The sequence below is a fragment of the Chiloscyllium plagiosum genome, chromosome 12, assembly GCF_004010195.1.
Source record: "Chiloscyllium plagiosum isolate BGI_BamShark_2017 chromosome 12, ASM401019v2, whole genome shotgun sequence".
In the NCBI taxonomy this organism is placed as follows: domain Eukaryota; kingdom Metazoa; phylum Chordata; class Chondrichthyes; order Orectolobiformes; family Hemiscylliidae; genus Chiloscyllium; species Chiloscyllium plagiosum.
In genome coordinates this window covers 42696222-42715065 of record NC_057721.1, presented here as the reverse complement: position 1 = coordinate 42715065, position 18844 = coordinate 42696222, and the positions used below count along the sequence as shown (strand labels likewise).

At 39.1% G+C, this 18844-nt stretch overlaps 2 protein-coding genes across 5 annotated transcripts in view; one reads left to right on the top strand and one right to left on the bottom strand.

Moving 5' to 3' along the window:
• Positions 1-11483, top strand: part of nme7 (NME/NM23 family member 7) — a 139457-nt gene extending 127974 nt beyond the window's left edge. For 2 of the 4 annotated variants that reach the window (XM_043700891.1, XM_043700892.1), the window contains 2 exons: positions 10719-10826; positions 11241-11483. In XM_043700891.1, the coding sequence (XP_043556826.1) occupies positions 10719-10826; positions 11241-11340 (208 nt within the window). In that variant the 3' untranslated portion in view covers positions 11341-11483. The remainder of the gene's footprint in view (positions 1-10718; positions 10827-11240) is intronic. The other 2 variants (XM_043700893.1, XM_043700895.1) reach the window with 1 other exon arrangement.
• LOC122555500 (sodium/potassium-transporting ATPase subunit beta-1-like) lies at positions 11330-18836 on the bottom strand (the record flags this gene model as incomplete). Its single annotated transcript, XM_043701524.1, has 3 exons — positions 11330-12451; positions 17447-17530; positions 18645-18836. Coding segments are annotated over 3 exons (540 nt in total), but the record flags the coding sequence as incomplete, so codon positions are not given.
• Positions 18837-18844: the final 8 nt, after the last annotated feature.

Here is an 18844-nt window from a genome sequence, read left to right as displayed (position 1 = left end):
AATCTTAGCAGGACTTATACACTTAATGGTAAGGTCCTAGGGAGTGTTGCTGAACAAAGAGACCTTGGAGTGCAGGTTCATAGCTCAAGTGGAGTCACAAGTAGATAGGATAGTGAAGAACGTGTTTGGTATGCTTTCCTTTATTGGTCAGAGTATTGAGTACAGGAATTGGGAGGTCATGTTGCGACTGTACAGGACATTGGTTCGGCCACTGTTGGAATATTGCGTGCAATTCTGGTCTCCTTCCTATTGGAAAGATGTTGTGAAACTTGAAAGGGTTCAGAAAAGATTTACAAGGATGTTGCCAGGGTTGGAGGATCTGATCTACAGAGAGAGGCTGAACAGGCTTGGGCTGTTTTCCCTAGAGCGTCGGAGGCTGAGGGGTGACCTTATAGAGGTTTATAAAATTATGAGGGGCATAGATAGGATAAATAGACAAAGTCTTTTCCCTGGGGTTGGGGAGTCCAGAACTAGGTTTAGGGTGAGAGGGGAAAGATATAAAAGAGACCTAAGGGGCAAATTTTTCACGCAGAAGGTGGTACATGTATGGAATGAGCTGCCAGAGGATGTGGTGGAGGCTGGTACCATTGCAACATTTAAGAGGCATTTGGATGGGTATATGAATAGGAAGGGTTTGGACGGATATGTGCCGGTTGCTGGCAGGTGAGACTAGATTGGGTTGAGATAACTGGTCGGCATGGACGGGTTGGACCGAAGGGTCTGTTTCCATGCTGTACATCTCTATGACTCTATGTGGCCCATCGAGTCTGCTCCACTATTCAATGAGATCATGGATGATCTGGTAATCTTCAAATCCATTTTCGTGCCTTTTCCCAATAACCCTTGATTCGCTTATGTATCTATTGCAGCGTTGAATATACTGAACCCATCCCTGCTGTAAAGAATTCAACAGATTAATTACCTCCAAGTGAAGAAATGTTTGTTGTAAATAGGAGATCCCTTATTCAACATTATGTCCTCTGGTAGCAGATTCTTCCATGACAGGAAGCAATTTCTCCAAATCTAAATTCTCAAGTCTCCTAGAAATCTTGTATGTTTCAATAAAGATAGCTCTGAGTCTTCTTAAGTGCAATGTGTATAGTCGCAACCTGCTTGGTCTCTCCTCATAAGGCAATCCCTCCTTACCCAGAATCAAACTAGAGAACCTTTCCTGGGACTGCCTTCAATACCAGCATATCTTCCTTTAGATAAGGGGATCAAAAATATATTCTAGCTATGATTTGACTAGTGGCTTGTATAGTTTTGCAAGACCTCCCTGTGTTTACGCTCTATTTTCCATGAAATAAACGCCAACATTCCATTTGCCTTCCATATTACCTGCTGAACTTAGTATGCTCACTTTTTGTGATGGAGGCCTACAAGCAAGATACAAAAAGAGCAGAGATTGACAACTGGAAGCAGTTATCAATAGCTGTTACCTCTAGAAGATGTTTGGAATGGTTTTCGAAGAGGTGACGAGAAACAAAAGGCTCAACCTGCCATGAGGAAGGACCAAAGAAGAGAGAGATCAGAAATGTTTGCATTATTTCTGCCTATGTCTTTCTCTGCAACAAAGACTTCCATGTCAGAATACGGCATTTAAGTCACACTAAATGATGTTTAAGTATTAACCATCACTATAAGCCATTGCTATCTTACTCAGTAAGCTTCCAGTCTGCAAATGTTATTGACTTGTCTTGTTCCTAACCTCCATGTTGTTCACTTACTGAGTATATTTAATAAATAACTCCCTCCATGAATTGACCATTTCTACCCTTTCCCACAGGGATGGTATGTATGATTAAAATAGACCTACATGAAACAAAACTGAAAAATGTTGACTTTTTTAATTGGCATGAAAATCATATTATCAGGCATATTAACAATAACAAGATAAATGTAAACATTGTTTATTTTAAAATATTGAGTAGTTAAGCTTAATGCTAAATGTTTACATTATGTAAATGAGTAGACCCCATTTTGTGTAACATGCTATTGCACTTGTTTACTTGATGGGAGATATTGTGATCATCAAAGCTGAATCTTAATTGGGATTCAGATTAACCATGTGAATGATTTAATTATTCACTTGTTTTATCTGATGAATAAAAGCTCCTTGTTAGTGACGATCATAGTATAGGTCATTCATTAATCACTGTTCCTCTCTCTCTCTCTCTCTCTCTCTTTGCATGAAAACCTGATCAGAATTTTTAGTAGCCTGTTATACATTTTACATTTAGGTATTCTCAATAACACACTTCTATTTTAAATATGTTTTTACCAAGTATAAAGATGCACATATCTGAATCTCAGTAAGATACTCTTCCCAATAAATACTTCAATGCTCATGTTTTTATAATTTCTTTTTCTAGTATCTTATCCCATACAGTCATTTATTGTTGATCTTGTAATACTTAATTAAACTAGTAGGTCTAAAGTAAATCAACACAATTTTGTAATATTGAATTGCGCTTACAGCTTGTTTTGAAGTTGGCATGTAGTTACTCTGCTAGCCATTTTTTGTAACGCACCTACAACTATTGTTATAGAAAATACATGCATTGATTGTAGATGACATTCAGTAGGTCTGTGGAAGAATTGGGTTTAGTGGACCAAATCCTGCAACTAATTCTTGTAGGTATTTTCTAACCAACCTGTTCAGAGACTATATAAGACACCTCTGGAAAAGATGGTAATTGAACAGGAGGCTGGAGGAACACAGCAAGCCAGGCAGCATCAGGAGGTGGAGAAGTCAGTGTTTCGGGTGTAACTTAAGATCTATTAGCCATCAAGTCTGCTGGGAATTTATACAGGATGGTTAAGTAAAAATTCACTTTAAAGCCAATCTTTGCGTGTTCCACTTGATAGTTTACTAACGATAATCCATTTTTCTACTTTTTCTCTCCACGGGCTCTAAATCTATCTATCCACTCACTCCTTCTTCCTGTTCTCCACCACCCATCACCAGCATAATACCACCTTATCCTAGCTGCTGTCAGGACTTTCATTCTGTTTTCTCTGCACAGATGCTGCCAAACCTGCTCAGTCTCTGTTTTTGTGTGGTTGAAATATAAGATTAATTCATCCACCCAAATCAGCAATGAATTACCGTCCCATATGTTTCAGGGTAATACTTGAGCTCAGAGATAGAGACATTACAACTGACCATAAAAGCCCCAACTTTTTAAATCAAACTGTTCAAACATGTTATTCCTGTAGAAGGTGGAACAGAACCCAGGTCTTCTGGCCCAGAGGTCAGGATGCTGCCACTGGACCACAAGACCCCAAACTGTAATTCATATTTGATTGTAAGTAAAGCTTTTTTTTAAACAACCAGCTCCAACATGTTATGACCAACCTCTCAACCTAGTGAGGGTTGAACCCACCCCTCCTAGCTCAGAGAAAGGGGTGCTACTACTGCTTTACAAGAGTCCCAGTAACTCAGTGTATTTTTCTATCTGCTCTTACTTTATTGATATTAGCTCCAAATTTCTATTTGCCAAACTTCATCTTCTACACTATCGCACCCCTTCCTGCCACCCCTGCAAACAAACAAGCCATCTGTCATAGTGGTTCACTGCTAATGATTCACCAGCATTTTATTGAAGAGCGCCTACTTGGCTGAGAACGTGGATGAACAGCACATCTGCTCTGTCTTAAATCAAAATCTCTACTCCATAGGGTCATGGGAAAAGTGCAAAAACTAGCTAGCCAATTATTTGCTTTACAATGTAGTGTATCTCTTCTAATACTACAAAGCTGACTCAGACATTGTACAGATTATTGAAGAAAACCGATTATTGAAGCTCCTTCAAGATAACGTTTCAGTTAAGAAAAATGTTGAAAATGCTATAGTCAGTGCTTGAAAAGAATCTTATTGATACTGCATATAAGTAACCAGTAACCTGGGTAGAACACTTCCAGACCTATTGTCAACAATCTGTGACAGTGTAGACATTACTTATAACTAATGAAGGTATGTTTCCTGTGCATCGTGCAGCTGATTCTCTGCTTCCTTCAAGATTAGTTGTCTGAACTGTTCCCTCGGCCAGCAGGAACATTTTATTTCCAATAAAGAAGTCCCAGGAAACTAAAATTGAAATCAATCCACTCCAATTTTAGTCATAACATCTGTGCACTCCTTACTTCTGCTTATAAGATCTTTTGTAGACAAGCAGGAGGCTGGGGGAACACAGCAAGCCAGGCAGCATGAAGAGGTGGAGAAGTCAGTGTCTCGGGTATAACTTAAGATCTATTAGCCATCAAGTCTGCTGGGAATTTATACAGGATGGTTAAGTAAAAATTCAGTAAAAATTAAGTAAAAATTTAAAGCCAATCTTTGCGTGTTCCACTTAATAGTTTAGTTTACTAACGATAATCCATTTTTCTACTTTTTCTCTTCACGGGCTCTAAATCTATCTATCCACTCACTCCTTCTTCCTGTCCCCCACCACCCATCACCAGCATAATATCACCTTATCCTAGCTGCTGTCAGGACTTTCATTCTGTTTTCTCTGCACAGATGCTGCCAGACCCCTCATGTTTTATCTTATCCCACATACAAAATGTTTTATAATAAATAAAAGGAAATACAGTAGATGCTGGAGGTCTGAAACAAACAGAGGAAATACTGGAGAAACTTAGCATTCTGGCAGCATCTATGGAGAAAGAGAAACAGAGTTGATGTTGCGAGTCCAGTATGACTTCTTCAGAACAAAATGGATTACTATGGTTTGTCGTCTCTAATTCCATATAAATGCAATCTTGCACAAGGGTTATGCTCCGTAAGACCAAAAGGAAGCCATTGAGGTTTTTTTTGTGCCCTCACTTCGGTAAGGCAATTCAAAATTGCTGGCATGGTGGCTCAGTGGTTAGCACTGCTGCCTCACAGCGCCAGGGACCCGGGTTCAGTTCCAGCTTCGGGTGGCTGATTGTGTGTAGTTTGCACATTCTCCCTGTGTCTGCATGGGTTTTCTCTGGGTGCTCTGATTTCCTCCCATAACTCAAGATGTGCAGATTAGGTGAATTGTCTGTGCTAAGTTGTCCGTAGTGATCAGGGATGCGTCAGTTTGATGCATTAGGGATAAATGTAGGGGAATAGATCTGGGTGGGTTACTCTTCGGAGGGTCGGTGTGGACTTGTTGGGCCGAAGGGCCTGTTTCTACACTGTAGGGATTCTAATTCTAAAACTGCTCTGGCTTCCCCGCCCTCTTCCTGCAGCCCTGAAACTTCATCTGCTTCCAATATTTATATAATATTCCTGCAAAAATGCAATAATCTTTTCATGCAGTTATGATGGCAAAGCATTACATGAATCAAATAGCCACATCATGGTTTAAACTGAGTTTAATTCATTGCAAAAAGGACAGTTTGATCTGTGAATAAATAAGATGGATATGTAGGCATAGGGATGATCTTTTAATGGGTAAGTTTAATCAACTAAATATATTTTACAACCTGTGTTGGAAAACATAATCATGGCATCAAGAAGATCGTGAGAGGTCGTGCTTATCTTGACCTGTTATTTGTTTACGGCCTAAGTGTTGTGCAGGAAATGGAAATTATTGCAATTATGCTAAACATGTTAACACAATCTGGTAGATGATGTGATTAACATGTTTTTAGAATGAAGTATATAATTGTTAACATTCCCAATGATAGACCTAGTTGATTTTGATTTTCATTCTTGATGTTTTAAAGTCAATGTCAGGCTGGCATTTGTTCCCATTCCAATTGTCCTGAGAAAGCTTTACCTTAAATCACTGCTGATGTTTAACCCAACTGAATGGCCATACTTAAGATTCAGCCACCTTGTGTGGGATTTGAATCTTGCATAGACTGTAAAAGGTCGGATGATTTCCTTTCCTAAACAATTATTTTGTATCCTTGGATTTTACAATAATCTAATTGTTTCCAGGTCATTTTTATTGATACTTGCTTTTCCTGTAAACAGAATCATAAAATACTAAAGAGAAGAACATTCAGCCTATCATGAAAATAGTAATGATTTTCACTTTCAATTCTAACAGTAACTTTCCAGAATGATTACTTCCTCAAGATTCCAAATATTCACAATGAAAAACATGAACAACTTGTCCACCTGAAATCAAGATACAATAAATAAAATCAATGGCTTTGACGTTATTTAGATGGTAATTCTAGAAAAAAAACTGAAATGAAGCAAAGTAAATCATTGTCCAGGGATGGATTGTATGGTAGAGAGCTGAGAGAGACAAAGATAGCAGAGGTCTGTTTCCATGCTGTACACCTCTATGACTATGACTAAGGAATACTGAGTTGTTATAGTACTGGACACTGGAGGGACATTAGCAAATTGGGATCAAGCAAGCATGTGCCCAATTTTCCAACTATGATAAAATAAATACAGAGCTGAAAATGTGTTACTGGAAAAGCGCAGCAGGTCAGGCAGCATCCAAAGAGCATAAGCCTATGCCCGAAACGTCGATTCTCCTGTTCCTTGGATGCTGCCTGACCTGCTGCACTTTTCCAGCAACACATTTTCAGCTCTGATCTCCAGCATCTGCAGCCCTCACTTTCTCCTAAAACAAATACAGGCAATATAAATTTACTTGATCCTGCTCATGTAGAAGTGGAGAGATGGGGAAAATGGTGCACTCCAGGTTCTTTCTGAATAAATGCATTAAGATGGGAGTAATAAGATTCTTCAGTAATTATCTTACAATCTTGTAGAATTTGTAATATATATTCAGTATAATGTAGAAAAGTATATATTTATGGATTATGAGAATTTGAAAAATGGAATTGTTTTGACATTACTTGGTTCAAGAAGAATTTATCTTGTGATTTCTTTTAAAAGAAAATCAAGACTTAAGGAGAACTGTGGGTTATTTATTGTTTACTGAGAAAACAAATGATTTAGGAAAAGGAGACAACTCAAAGCTTTTAGGAAGAGATAAAAAGAATTATTTTATAACCTTAATGAAAATGAAACATACTTGGAGAGAAATTAGCGAGTTTTGAGAAGATTTGTAGTTCAGATTGAGGTTGTGGATGTATGTTTGCTTACTGAGCTAGCAGGTTCGTTTTCAGACATTTCATCACCATACTAGGTAACAGCTTCAGTGAGCCTCTGGATGAAGCACTGGTGGTATAGCCTACTTACTATTTATATGTTTGAGTTTCCTTGGGTTGTTGATGTCATTTCCTGTGCTGGTCATTTCCTGTGGTGAAGTAATTTCCTTTCTGTTTCTCAGAGTATGGTAAATGGGATCCAAGTCAATGTGTTTGTTGATAGAGTTCCGTTTGGAATGACATGCTTCTAGGAATTCTCATGTGTGTCTCTGTTTGGCTTGACCTAGGATGGATGTGTTGTCCCAGTCGAAGTAGTGTAAGGATACTAGTGAGAGTGAGTCATGGATTCCAAAATGTCTATCACCCAAACACATTGACTTGGATCCCATTTACCACCCCCTGACATTACCATAGGAAATTACATCACCACAGGAAATGACATCAACAACGCAAGGAAACCCAAATTTATAAATAGAAAGCGGGCTATATCACCAGTGCTTCATCTGGATGCTCATTGAAGACGTTACTTAGTATGGTGACAAAACGTCTGAAAATGAACCTTCCAGCTTGGAGAGAAATGCTAAGATCTGTGCCAGCATCAACTTGCAATAGTCCCTGTTTTTGGTTTGCCGTAGACTTTGGAATTTTTGGCTGTTGGGGAGGGAAAACATGACCCTTTCTGCCTCTCCCAAGTAAGTAAACGATAACCTTTAAAAGAAAACCAATGGAAGAGTTATCTCAGTGAAATTTTTGATGCAAAACTGAGGATCTTCCAGAAATCAGTATCTCTGATCTCCTCAAACTCTAAAATCCACGGAACTGAATCTAACTGATCTTCCAACTGAAGTGAGGACTTTCCATCACTCTGTAGCCAACAACTTGATCGCATCAGTGGAAAGCCAAAAGATTTGCAAAACTCATCTCATTCTAACTTTTAATTTTGGACTTTTGCATGTGGAATGAACTGCCAGATGAAGTGGTAGCTACAAATGCAGTTCAGCATAAGTACATGAATATGAAAGGTTTAGAGGGATATGAGCCAAGCACAGGAAAGCAGGACTAGTTTAGTTTGAGAAACTTTCTTGGTATGGACAAGTTGGACAAGTCTGTTTCCATGCTGTATGACTACGTACCAGGGTGTTGTTTGTGTTTCTCATTTTTCTTCCCACCCATTGTACATCTACAGAACTGTATTATCCTATCTCTGTATGACTACAGTACTCAAACACCAGAGAGAAATTTCTTTCTCAATCACGTCTAAATGTATTCCTTTCAATTATTGGTCTTTCGTGAGAGTTTGATAGACATTTTCTTGATTAAGCACACAACTGAGCTCTAATATTTTTAGCTTCAAATAACCCATTCAAGGTTCTGTACAAACATTTCTGCTCTGGCACTTTCAACTAAATATTTTTCAAAGGAATTACCAAACTTTTCTGAACTCACTTCTTTCTCTAGGAGAAACTGCATCATATAGGTGTAACATCTAACTTCAATCAGGATTTCTGTGAACTGAAACCAAAAGCTTTCAAAGCTATGGTCTATTTCAATAAACCAAAAAGAAATTCCTAATGTTCTAACTCAAGCAAGCTGTTCTTCATTGTTTACTCTGAATGCTTGTAAACCACTCTGCAAACAAATCATCAGCCGAGGGTGCACTCCCTTATAGATTTTAATGAATGGCTGAAACCATCAAATTGCCTTCCACCTGAAGCTGACCAGATGCCTAATCTCTGGCTGCTTCTTCAATCAGCTCAAGGTGTGTAAGTGATCTGCTTACCCGATTATGCTACTAAAGTCTAAACTAGAAAGAGAACCCAGTGAGGTGAAAGTCTCTGAGCTGGTGGAGGGTGCAATTGAAAGCCTTGTGTATTTTCCTGAGGGTTGAGCGAGTTCCTCCTTAGATATAGAGGTTGTGTCAGCAATGTTGCTGTTTGAAGCCACTGGGTCTCACTCATATTGCACAATAGAAATAATCAGTTGTGAAAATGGGAAATTGTTCAGAATAACAGTGAATTTGTACTATTGTTAATGGGAGAGCAGCACAGCAGTCAGTTGGCTGGATCCGAAGCTGGTGGCTTTTTCCCAAGTTTGGTCACCCTCTTCCCCAGCATCTTATCCTCATAAGTGGGGAGTTTAATGTCCACTATACCATGGCTGGTCTTTAGCCTCTTTTCCCAATTAGGAAAGATTTTTTCCAGGAATGACAAAGGGTGGAATTGAATATAATGTTAGTAGATGGAGGAGCATTTGGAGTGATGCAGGTGGTGAGGTGTCCCCTGAGTGAAGACACAAGTCAGAAAGGCTTTGTAATTTGGAAGGATGAGGTAGGTGAAAGGCATTGATGGATTGCAACTCTTATTATTGCACACTATGAGAGGTGTGTGCAGAGGCAATTAGTGGTGGTAGACATGTCATTAGTCTTCTGGCACTATTGGGCAATTCTTTTATCCCAAGACACTTCAGGTGATTTGGCTGACTGGTGACATTAGCTTGTTTATCAACCACACTGTCAACCAGTACTTCCAGGTAACAAAGAAACAGGCTGACAACAATGGCACTGCAGAATATGAAGGGCATTCCTGGCTTGTATAGTGTTATATGCTTTGGCTTAAATGTGGTAGTAGCAGCATAAATGTTGCAAAAAATTAGCAGCAGCAAGGACTGCAGTTGATCCTGCCATGCAGTTGCAAGAACTAGGTGTGTGAAGCCTATTTGCACAATTTAGTGAACTTACAATAATCTACTTTTGAGTAAAAGTGACATGTCATGGCAGATCACCTTCCATGAATCACACTGAAGATGGGTAAAGTTCACCGAAGATGACTCTGCCTCAGGAACTGTTGCTGCAGCAGAGAAACTACTATAATTATGCTAAAAGATGTGGTAACTGATAACTGGACTTCGATAAAACATTGGCCAGTCAACATGGATTCAGTAATTAGTGTTTGACAAGCCTTTTAGTCTGTTTTGAGAGATGTAACTAGTAGAAAATGGAGAAACCAGTGAACAGCATTGGGGTTTTCAGAAGCCTTTTGATAAAAGGTCCCAGAGGTCAGTAAACAAATGTTTTTTTTGATAAAGTGTAAACCAAATGGAATAGGGAGAGTAGAAATAAAAATCTATTAGTCTATGCAGACTTTTAAGTATTAAATTCAGGATATGGGAAGAGTGAGAAAATGGCATTGAGGTGAACTCAGTCTCCAGTGCCATTCAAAGAAATGGCCTGCTCCTATATGCCATCCTTCAAGGTATAAATTGGCTTAGTTATTTGTGGGGAAACAACAGCAAGAAATACACTTTTTCAAACTAAGTCATTCCAAATGTAAAAATTGATCCATAATATGTTCATTAAGATAAAGGTGCACTGAAGAATGAAATAATATTTAGTCTTTTTCTGGAGCACCATTAATAGATTCTGAATTCAAATTTAATCAGCCGGCACACGGTGTCACCATGACTGGATTTATACTCAAAATGAAAGAATGTTTATTATTTAAGTTCTTTAATTCAAAGTTTAAAACGTTGTCACCAGTGCCTTCCTACTGGCATTATTTTTTAAATAATTGAAAAATTTCTCCCTTTTTCCTATTAATTATGCTGTGGTTTAAATTCAATGTTAATGAGTTAAAGTAGTAAATATGGCTTTTGGATCTTCATACTAGGAGATTGCTCGCCATCTACGACCTTGCAGTTTGCGTGCCCTTTTTGGCAAGAACAAAGTTCAGAATGCAGTACATTGCACTGACCTCCCCGAAGATGGAGTTCTGGAGGTGAGCAAAAATTTTAGTTATCAAATTAGCTCTTTGAGCAAACAGTATAAGATCTACAGGGCCAGATGCAAGTGTGGCCCAGTGGTGGTGTCCCTTCCCCTAGAAGCAGCAGCAGCCTAGGATCAAGACAACCTGTAATATGTAACAACATCTAAGTGGATTAGAAAGTATTTACCTTTAAGTATTCCAGATGCTGTATAGTATCAGGAAAGTGTTTCTAGTTTTAGCTCATATAGATGCATGGAAGTTGAGTCTGCAATGACAGCCAGTTGGTGGTTCCTTTGGGTTCAGGTGTACAGCTGACATTTAGGTCTCAATGCGAACTGACTGAGCTGTAGTTCTCAATCAAGTCACACAATGATAATGACTTCAAGTATACATTATGCATATTAAAACTCAAGCTATTTATTTTAGGTGCAGTACTTTTTCAAGATCTTGGACAGTTGAAACATGGCTTGAACATCAATGGATTTCTTCATTTCAAGAAATAAATCTCAAGAATATAGGTTCATGAGTTTTATTTTTTTGTTGCTTTGAATCATGTGGAGTACTGTTCTCCCAACAAGGTTACAGATGTTACATTGCATTTGCATTTTACACCATGAACACCATCCTACTGCATTGGTTTAAAATAAAGGATTATGATTTTACCAGTGACTTTGGTATCTTTTATACATTAAACTTTGCAGAAAAATTTTACAACTGCATAAATATAAAATCTTCCATGAAAAATGGTTAAAACATTCACAGACACCACCAGGTGATGGCTCCAGCAAACAACTTTAATCACAATAGCTTGACAGCCCAACCCAGATCTCAACATAGATTGAAGATTAAACAGAACTAAAAGGAAGTGTAATAAAAACCCATCACCCTACACTTAACATTGCCAAAAGAAAATGCAATTTCTCCTCCCTCCCCCTACACAATTCAGAGTGCAGTATATTCATACACATGGGCATAACAAGTAAAATAGAGTACCATGGCAATTTTCAGAGTATTTACAACTTGGAAAGCAAAGCTTGCTTTGAAACTGCAACATGGTTTGAAGGACCAGTGAATGCACTACAGTACTGTACACTCAAACTCACACAAGGCACAAGGCAGCAATATCTAAAGGGACAGAAACAATGACTGCTACACATTAGTGGAATTATAATTTACAATAATGGACATACCCATGGCTCAAGTAGTATCATTTACAGTAGAATAAATATGTACTACTATTGCTTTTATGTTACATACCTAAGTAAATGCAGAAAGCTAGTGTAAAGCATATAGATTAAGTGTAGGTCCCATATGTATGACAGTTTGTTCAAGACTAAATTTGAAATAAAGGGGCAAGTTCTATTTTGCAATTATCAGCTTTTGACCTCAATTTTTACTTCAAAACGTCCCTGAGAGCGGTCCTTGTCACTATATTTAATATTTTCACCATACACTTTACACTCAATGCGAACTTCCACATTCTGCGAGATATTGTGGAACTGAATAGCAACTAAAGGCTGGAGGTATTTTGGCTGTAGACGCTTGCCATAGTATGGGTAGTACTGCAAAGGAAAGCCAGCATATCCTGCCAGACCAAAGTATTCCACAGATCCAACTTTACCTCTGTCTTCTTCTTTCTAAAAGAAGAAAAAAAAAGTTAATCACATTTCATACTTGAGGAGGTGCCGGTGTTGGACTGGGGTGGACAAAGTTAAAAATCAATAATCGGGTTATAGTCCAACAGGTTTATTTGGAAGTACAGTATAGCTTTCAGAGCACTGCTCCTTCATCAAGTAGCTAGTGGGTAGGATCTGTGTCTTGTGATCCTGCCTCATTAGCTACCTGACAAAGGAGCAACACTCCAAAAGCTAGTACTTCCAACTAAACCTGTTGGACTATAACCTGGTGTTGAGATTTTTAACATTTCATATAACCCAACTAAAAAGTTGAACATGGTAAGATAGGATACAAGCAAGAACTTGAGTTAATTTGTGGGAATATGGTTGCATTGAAAGTCTGGAAGTAACAAAAACACAAGTTAAGCTGAGTCAAGAGTGCAGATAGTTATTCTCTTTGTCCCTCTTCTTGTTAGGAACTTCAGAAAAAAGCCATTTATTCCCATTCATTTGCCAGTAGTGAAATGTAGTGCAGTTTTAAATCTTCAGTCACCAGATTAAGATCCTTGACAGTCATTTTTTTAAAAAATAAAATAGTACTACCCTAGTTAAAGTTGTAAGATAGCCATTGCCAAAATGATTTGTTGAAATCTACTGACTGCACTTCATTTCATGATAAGAGTTCAATATGCTGTATTGCTACCCACAAAATTTCAGTTGTTCCCAACAGACTAATTACAGCTTTCAAAAACAAAAAGCTCCTTGCTTTGATTCAAGTTAGCTTAATAGTAGCTAAATTCAACAACCATGACAGGGGTTCATGAACAGATCCCTTGAGTTCACACCACTACAAAGTATCCAGATTTGGAATTTAGTTTGTGGAATTTGTCACACACGTGACTGTTCCAAGGTACTCATTGCAGTATCCATCAGCCACTCTTGTCATCACCTTGCATAATTTTAAAACCTGCAATTTTTAAAAGCAGTAGTAACAATGCCAAGCACCACAAATGCAAAGCAAAGAACAGGCCCTTGTGAAACTGTTAGAAAACTAGTTAGTACCACAATAATCCATTTATTTAAATTCAAGAACACGACATAAGAGCTCTTATTTGATCTAAAAAAGACCAAGCAATTCAAAAGCAAAGAAACATAGCAAAATGAGAGATTAGGACAGTTAGACTACTTTTGTCCAGGCTGCCTTAGAATTCTAAGGCACTTATGTATGCTTCTACTAGAGATTAACAATAAGACTATCATTACTACAAGAGAACCTCAAAAAGCAGTATTGCTGGCTTACGTAAAATGACATCTAACAAAAATGGAAGACTTTGTGCACCTGTACTGTGGAGGATATAAAGCATATCAAAAGGAGATGTAATCCACTTAAGTCAAAGAACTGGCTCAAAGGGTGGTGGTGGAGGGTTCTTTTTCAGACTGGAGGCCTGTGACCAGTGGAGTGCCACAAGGATCGGTGCTGGGTCCTCTACTTTTTGTCACTTATATCAATGATTTGAATGTGAGCATAAGAGGTACAGTTAGTAAGTTTGCAGATGACACCAAAATTGGAGGTGTAGTGGACAGCAAAGAGGGTTACCTCAGATTACAACAGGATCTTGATCAGATGGGCCAAATGGTCGACAAGTGGCAGATGGAGTTTAAGTCAGATAAATGTGAGGTGCTGCATTTTGAGAAAACAAATCTTAGCAGGACTTATACACTTAATGGTAAGGTCCTAGGGAGTGTTGCTGAACAAAGAGACCTTGGAGTGCAGGTTCATAGCTGCTTGAAAGTGGAGTCGCAGGTAGATAGGATAGTGAAGGCAGCATTTGGTATGCTTTCCTTTTATTGGTCAGAGTATGGAGTATCGGAGTTTGGAGGTCATGTTGCAGCTGTACAGGACATTGGTTAGGCCACGGTTGGAATATCGGGAGGATGTTGTGAAACTTGCAAGGGTTCAGAAAAGATTTACAAGGATGTTGCCAGGGTTGCAGGATTTGAGCTATAGGGAGATGCTTAACAGCTGGGGCTGTTTTCCCTGGAATGTCAGAGGCTGAGGTTTACAAAATCATGAGGGGCATGGAAAGGATAAACAGTCTTTTCCCTGGGGTCAGGTTGTCCAGACCTAGAGGGCCTAGGTTTAGGGTCAGAGGGGAAGATATAAAAGAGACCTAAGGGGGCAACCTTTTCACGCAGAGGGTGGTACGTGATGGAATGAGCTGCCAGAGGAAGTGGTGGTAGCTGGTACAATTGCAACATTTAGAAGGCATTTGGATGGGTATATGAATAGGAAGGGTTTGGAGGAATATGAGCCGGGTGCTGGTAGGTGGGACTAGACTGGGTTAGGATATCTGGTCAGCATGGACGGGTTAGACCGAAGCGTCTGTTTCTGTGTTGTACATCATTATGACACTATAACTTACAAATGCACATTTAAGTCAATGTTCTGAACCAGACTAGCCACACTAATAGAGCAGTTCAAAATGCAGCTCAGAGGCTAGTAGTTCTGCAACAAATAACTCACCACCTATCTCTCAAGCATCTGTCCATCTGCAAGGCAGAAGTCAGGAGTGTGTTGGAATACTCCCCACTTGCCTGGATGAATGAAGGTCCAACAAATCAATATTTAGGACAATGAAACCTACTAAATCAGTATTCACTACCTTAAACATTCACTTCCTTCAGAGAGCAACAGGGTGTTCCATTTCACAGGATGCACTGCAATAATTCAACAAAGCTCGTTCAGTTAAAACCTTCCAAAAACTTGCATAGTTTAAGAGGTCATGGCCAGATGAATGGGAATACCACCAACTGTAGTTTCCTCTCCAAATCCTACACACCACCCTAACAAACTAGATCACTGCTTCTTCATTGTGCATAGTTCAAAATGCTGGTCAACACTTAAGACCACTATGGGTGCCCCTAAACCAAGGGCTGCTGAGGTTCATCACTTTTGCTAGGCAATTAGGGATGGGCAATAAAAATGCTGGCTTGGTCAGTAATGCCCTAATTTCTTGAATGAATAAAACAATTAAATATCTGGTGTTTGTAAAAAGTTCTAAGTCCTTTACAGCCAATAAAGTAACTTTGAGTTTACGACGTTACAAGAGTAACTACAATGTGATTTTGGAAATATACAATGTGATTTTGAGCATACGAGAGATGTTAGTAAATACAGACCATGACAAAGATGATAATTCTCCTGCTGTTCTTTGAAATACCATGGGAGCTTTCAAATCAAAACAAGCAGCAACAGATGCATACCAGAACTTCAAGAGCGTCAAGGGGCAGAAGAGTCGGTGTAGTAGTCATCACTAAGGAAAGGGGCTGGGGAAGCTGAAGGAAGGGTTTGAAGGTGGATAAGTCACCTGAACCGGATGGACTATACTATACGCCAGGGTTTGAAAGAGATAGCAGAGGAGATTGTGATTGGTAATCTTTCAGTTATCACAAGTCAGAGGGCCCTAGAGTACTAGAAAGTGGTTAATGTAACACCCCTGTTTAAGAAGGAGGGAAGCAGAAGACAGTTAGCCTAACCTCAGTCATTGGTAAGATTTTAGAGACCACTAAGAATTAGATTTCAGGAGTTCAGAGAAGTGCATGGTTAAAATAGGGACATCTTAGAGGAGAAAGTGAGGACTGCAGATGCTGGAGATCAGAGCTGAAAATGTGTTGCTGGAAGCGCGCAGGTCAGGCAGCATCCAAGGAACAGGAGAATCGACGTTTCGGGCATAAGCCCTTCTTCAGGAATGATTCCTGAAGAAGGCCTTATGCCCGGAACGTCGATTCTCCTGTTCCTTGGATGCTGCCTGACCTGCTGCGCTTTTCCAGCAACACATTTTCAGCTCTGATCTCCAGCATCTGCAGCCCTCACTTTCTCCCAGCAAAGATAGAGGACTGGTTGACTGGCAGGAGGTAGAGTGGGAATAAAGGGGTCTTTTTTTGAGATAGCAAGTGACTGGTACAGTCCCACAAGGGTCAGTGTTGGGACTACAACTATTCACATTATGCATTAAAGAATTGGACTAATGGTGTTGTGTTGCCTGAAAACTTAGCAACAAAAATAGGTGGAGGGACAGGTAGTGTTGAGGAAACAGGGAGGCTGCAGAATTGTTGGACAGGCTAGGAGGGAGGCTAGAAGGAATACAATGGGGGAAAAGCAAGTAGTTATGCACTTTTGTAGGAAGCATAGATGCCTAGACTACATCATGAAAACCTTTGGAAATCTGAAACAAAGACAACTTGGTAGTGCTAGTTCTGGATTCTCTCGAGGTCAACATGCAACATTAACGTTAATTTTAGGAAGGTTAGAATACAAAAGGCAGTGATGTACTGCTGAGGTTGTATAACGTTGTATTTAGAATATTGTGCACAATTTTGGGACCTGTACCTAAGGAGGGGACACAGAGGAGCTTGAAGAGAATGATCCTGGGTACAAAGGGCTTGTCATTGAAGCGTGATTGAGGACTATCGGTACACTATGGAGTTTAGATGGATGAGGAGAGATCTCATCGAAACCTTCAGAACGCAGACCAGCCGAGGAGTGAATATGGAGATGTTTCCACTAGGAGAGGCTAGGATCCAATGTCGGAGTGAAGGAACAACCCTTTAGAAGGAGGAGGAGAAGGAGGAGAAGGAGAAGTAGTAAAATCCTCCAAATGCAAGATAGGTTAAAGACCCTCATCAGGAACCTGATTAAACCAATACACCATTCAATGCTAAAACTGTTGTCATGTGGTTTTTTAGACCAGACACTGGTCCAAAGCAGAAATTTCAACTGTTCAAGGAGTTAAAAAAAATGTATTCTTTCATTCAAAACAGCAACTGGTGATCCAAAGCACATGATATCAGAATGACCTTAAATCAATAAAACTATTTCAAAAGGAATGTCAGCTAAAGTACAGAATGATGAAATGGAATGAATGATCACAACAGTTACCAAAAGATATCCACAGATGTTCACTAATAAAATGGGAAGCTATTAGCCTCATCCTGCTTCAAAACAAAAACTCTTACCTTTGCTGTGCAATGAATTGGAAGAACAAATGGATTATAATTTGCCTGCAACTCTTCAGGAAGATCACTGTTATTCTTTGGAGGCTAAAAGGAAAGAATTCAACAACCAGTGAAACCCACAATTATTTAGAAAATTAAATTTTGTGTTCCTCCAAAAACAGAGCACAAATTAGTGTTTGGGTGCTATGACACCTCTGAACCAGGTGGGATTTCAATCAAGGCCTTCTGGCTCAGAAGTAGTACCGTAAAAGTCTCAAAAAAATAAACTCGATACTTCTATAAATTGAAAGGATGAACTTTGCCATAAAAGTGATGGTGCTGCATTGATGCATGAAATTGTTACTGAATAAATTGCCCAACTACTTCAGGAGGCGGAGATAGACAAATACAAATCTCCAAAACTTTACTGACTTACTCTATACATTGCAACATTATTCTTTAGAACTAGCTGAAATTGCACATTAATTGCCAATCGCCAGAGAAAATGAGGATAAGTAACAATTGCTGACCTGATCACAGACATTCACCTCAAAAATATCAAAATAATGCGCCTTTAATGATAGTTAACACCACCAAACATCATCCCTGGCTAAAAAAGATAAACGATTCAATTGCAATCCTGCACGTATCTAAATTGAGATTTATTCTGAGAGACTTATTAAAAGTCTCAACTGTAGTTGCCCTCAATCCAAATCTTTTGTTCCCTCGATTTCTTTCTGTATGCAAATCACCTGCTTTTCCATAGTCTTTAAATCTCAATTGAGGAGGTTGACCGTCAGTTGAATTATTCACCTAGGGCTCATATGGCCTTCTTACATTACAAGGCAAATGTCCAGAAATTAAGCTGAGGTGCAGGGAGAGTCATTGAACATTTGTCATCAGATGCTCCATTCTAGCAAGATCTGCATTGACATAGCAGCAATGAAAATAAACCTCTTCAATAACAAGGGGCTAGAATAAAAGTGGTTAGTACTATCTTTTACAACACTGAACTGCATCATAAAATTTAATTTCTTGTATCACCAAACCAGACTGACTTGACTTTTAAAAAAAACTTGGCACCAACAGTCCAACTGTCCACAAATATGGAACTGTATCCTAACTGACCGTTGCAGTGCTTGGTTCTTGGAATGCTGAAAAGCAAGCCAAATTTGTATCTTACCCAAACATTACTAAACTAACTTTGAAGTAGTCTCACCTTGGGATAGAAGTTAATAATCCTGTTGAGCTTGGCTATAATGCAGGGTCTGCCTTCTGAATAGCCGTAATTAGGATCATCCAGTCCAGAACAATTCTTAAGCCATTTGCGGTAAAATGGGCACACTTTCTTCTGTCCATTTGATCCGTCTAATGAACCTCTCTCAATATAGTCTCCTGGAGATTCTAAAGTACAGGTTA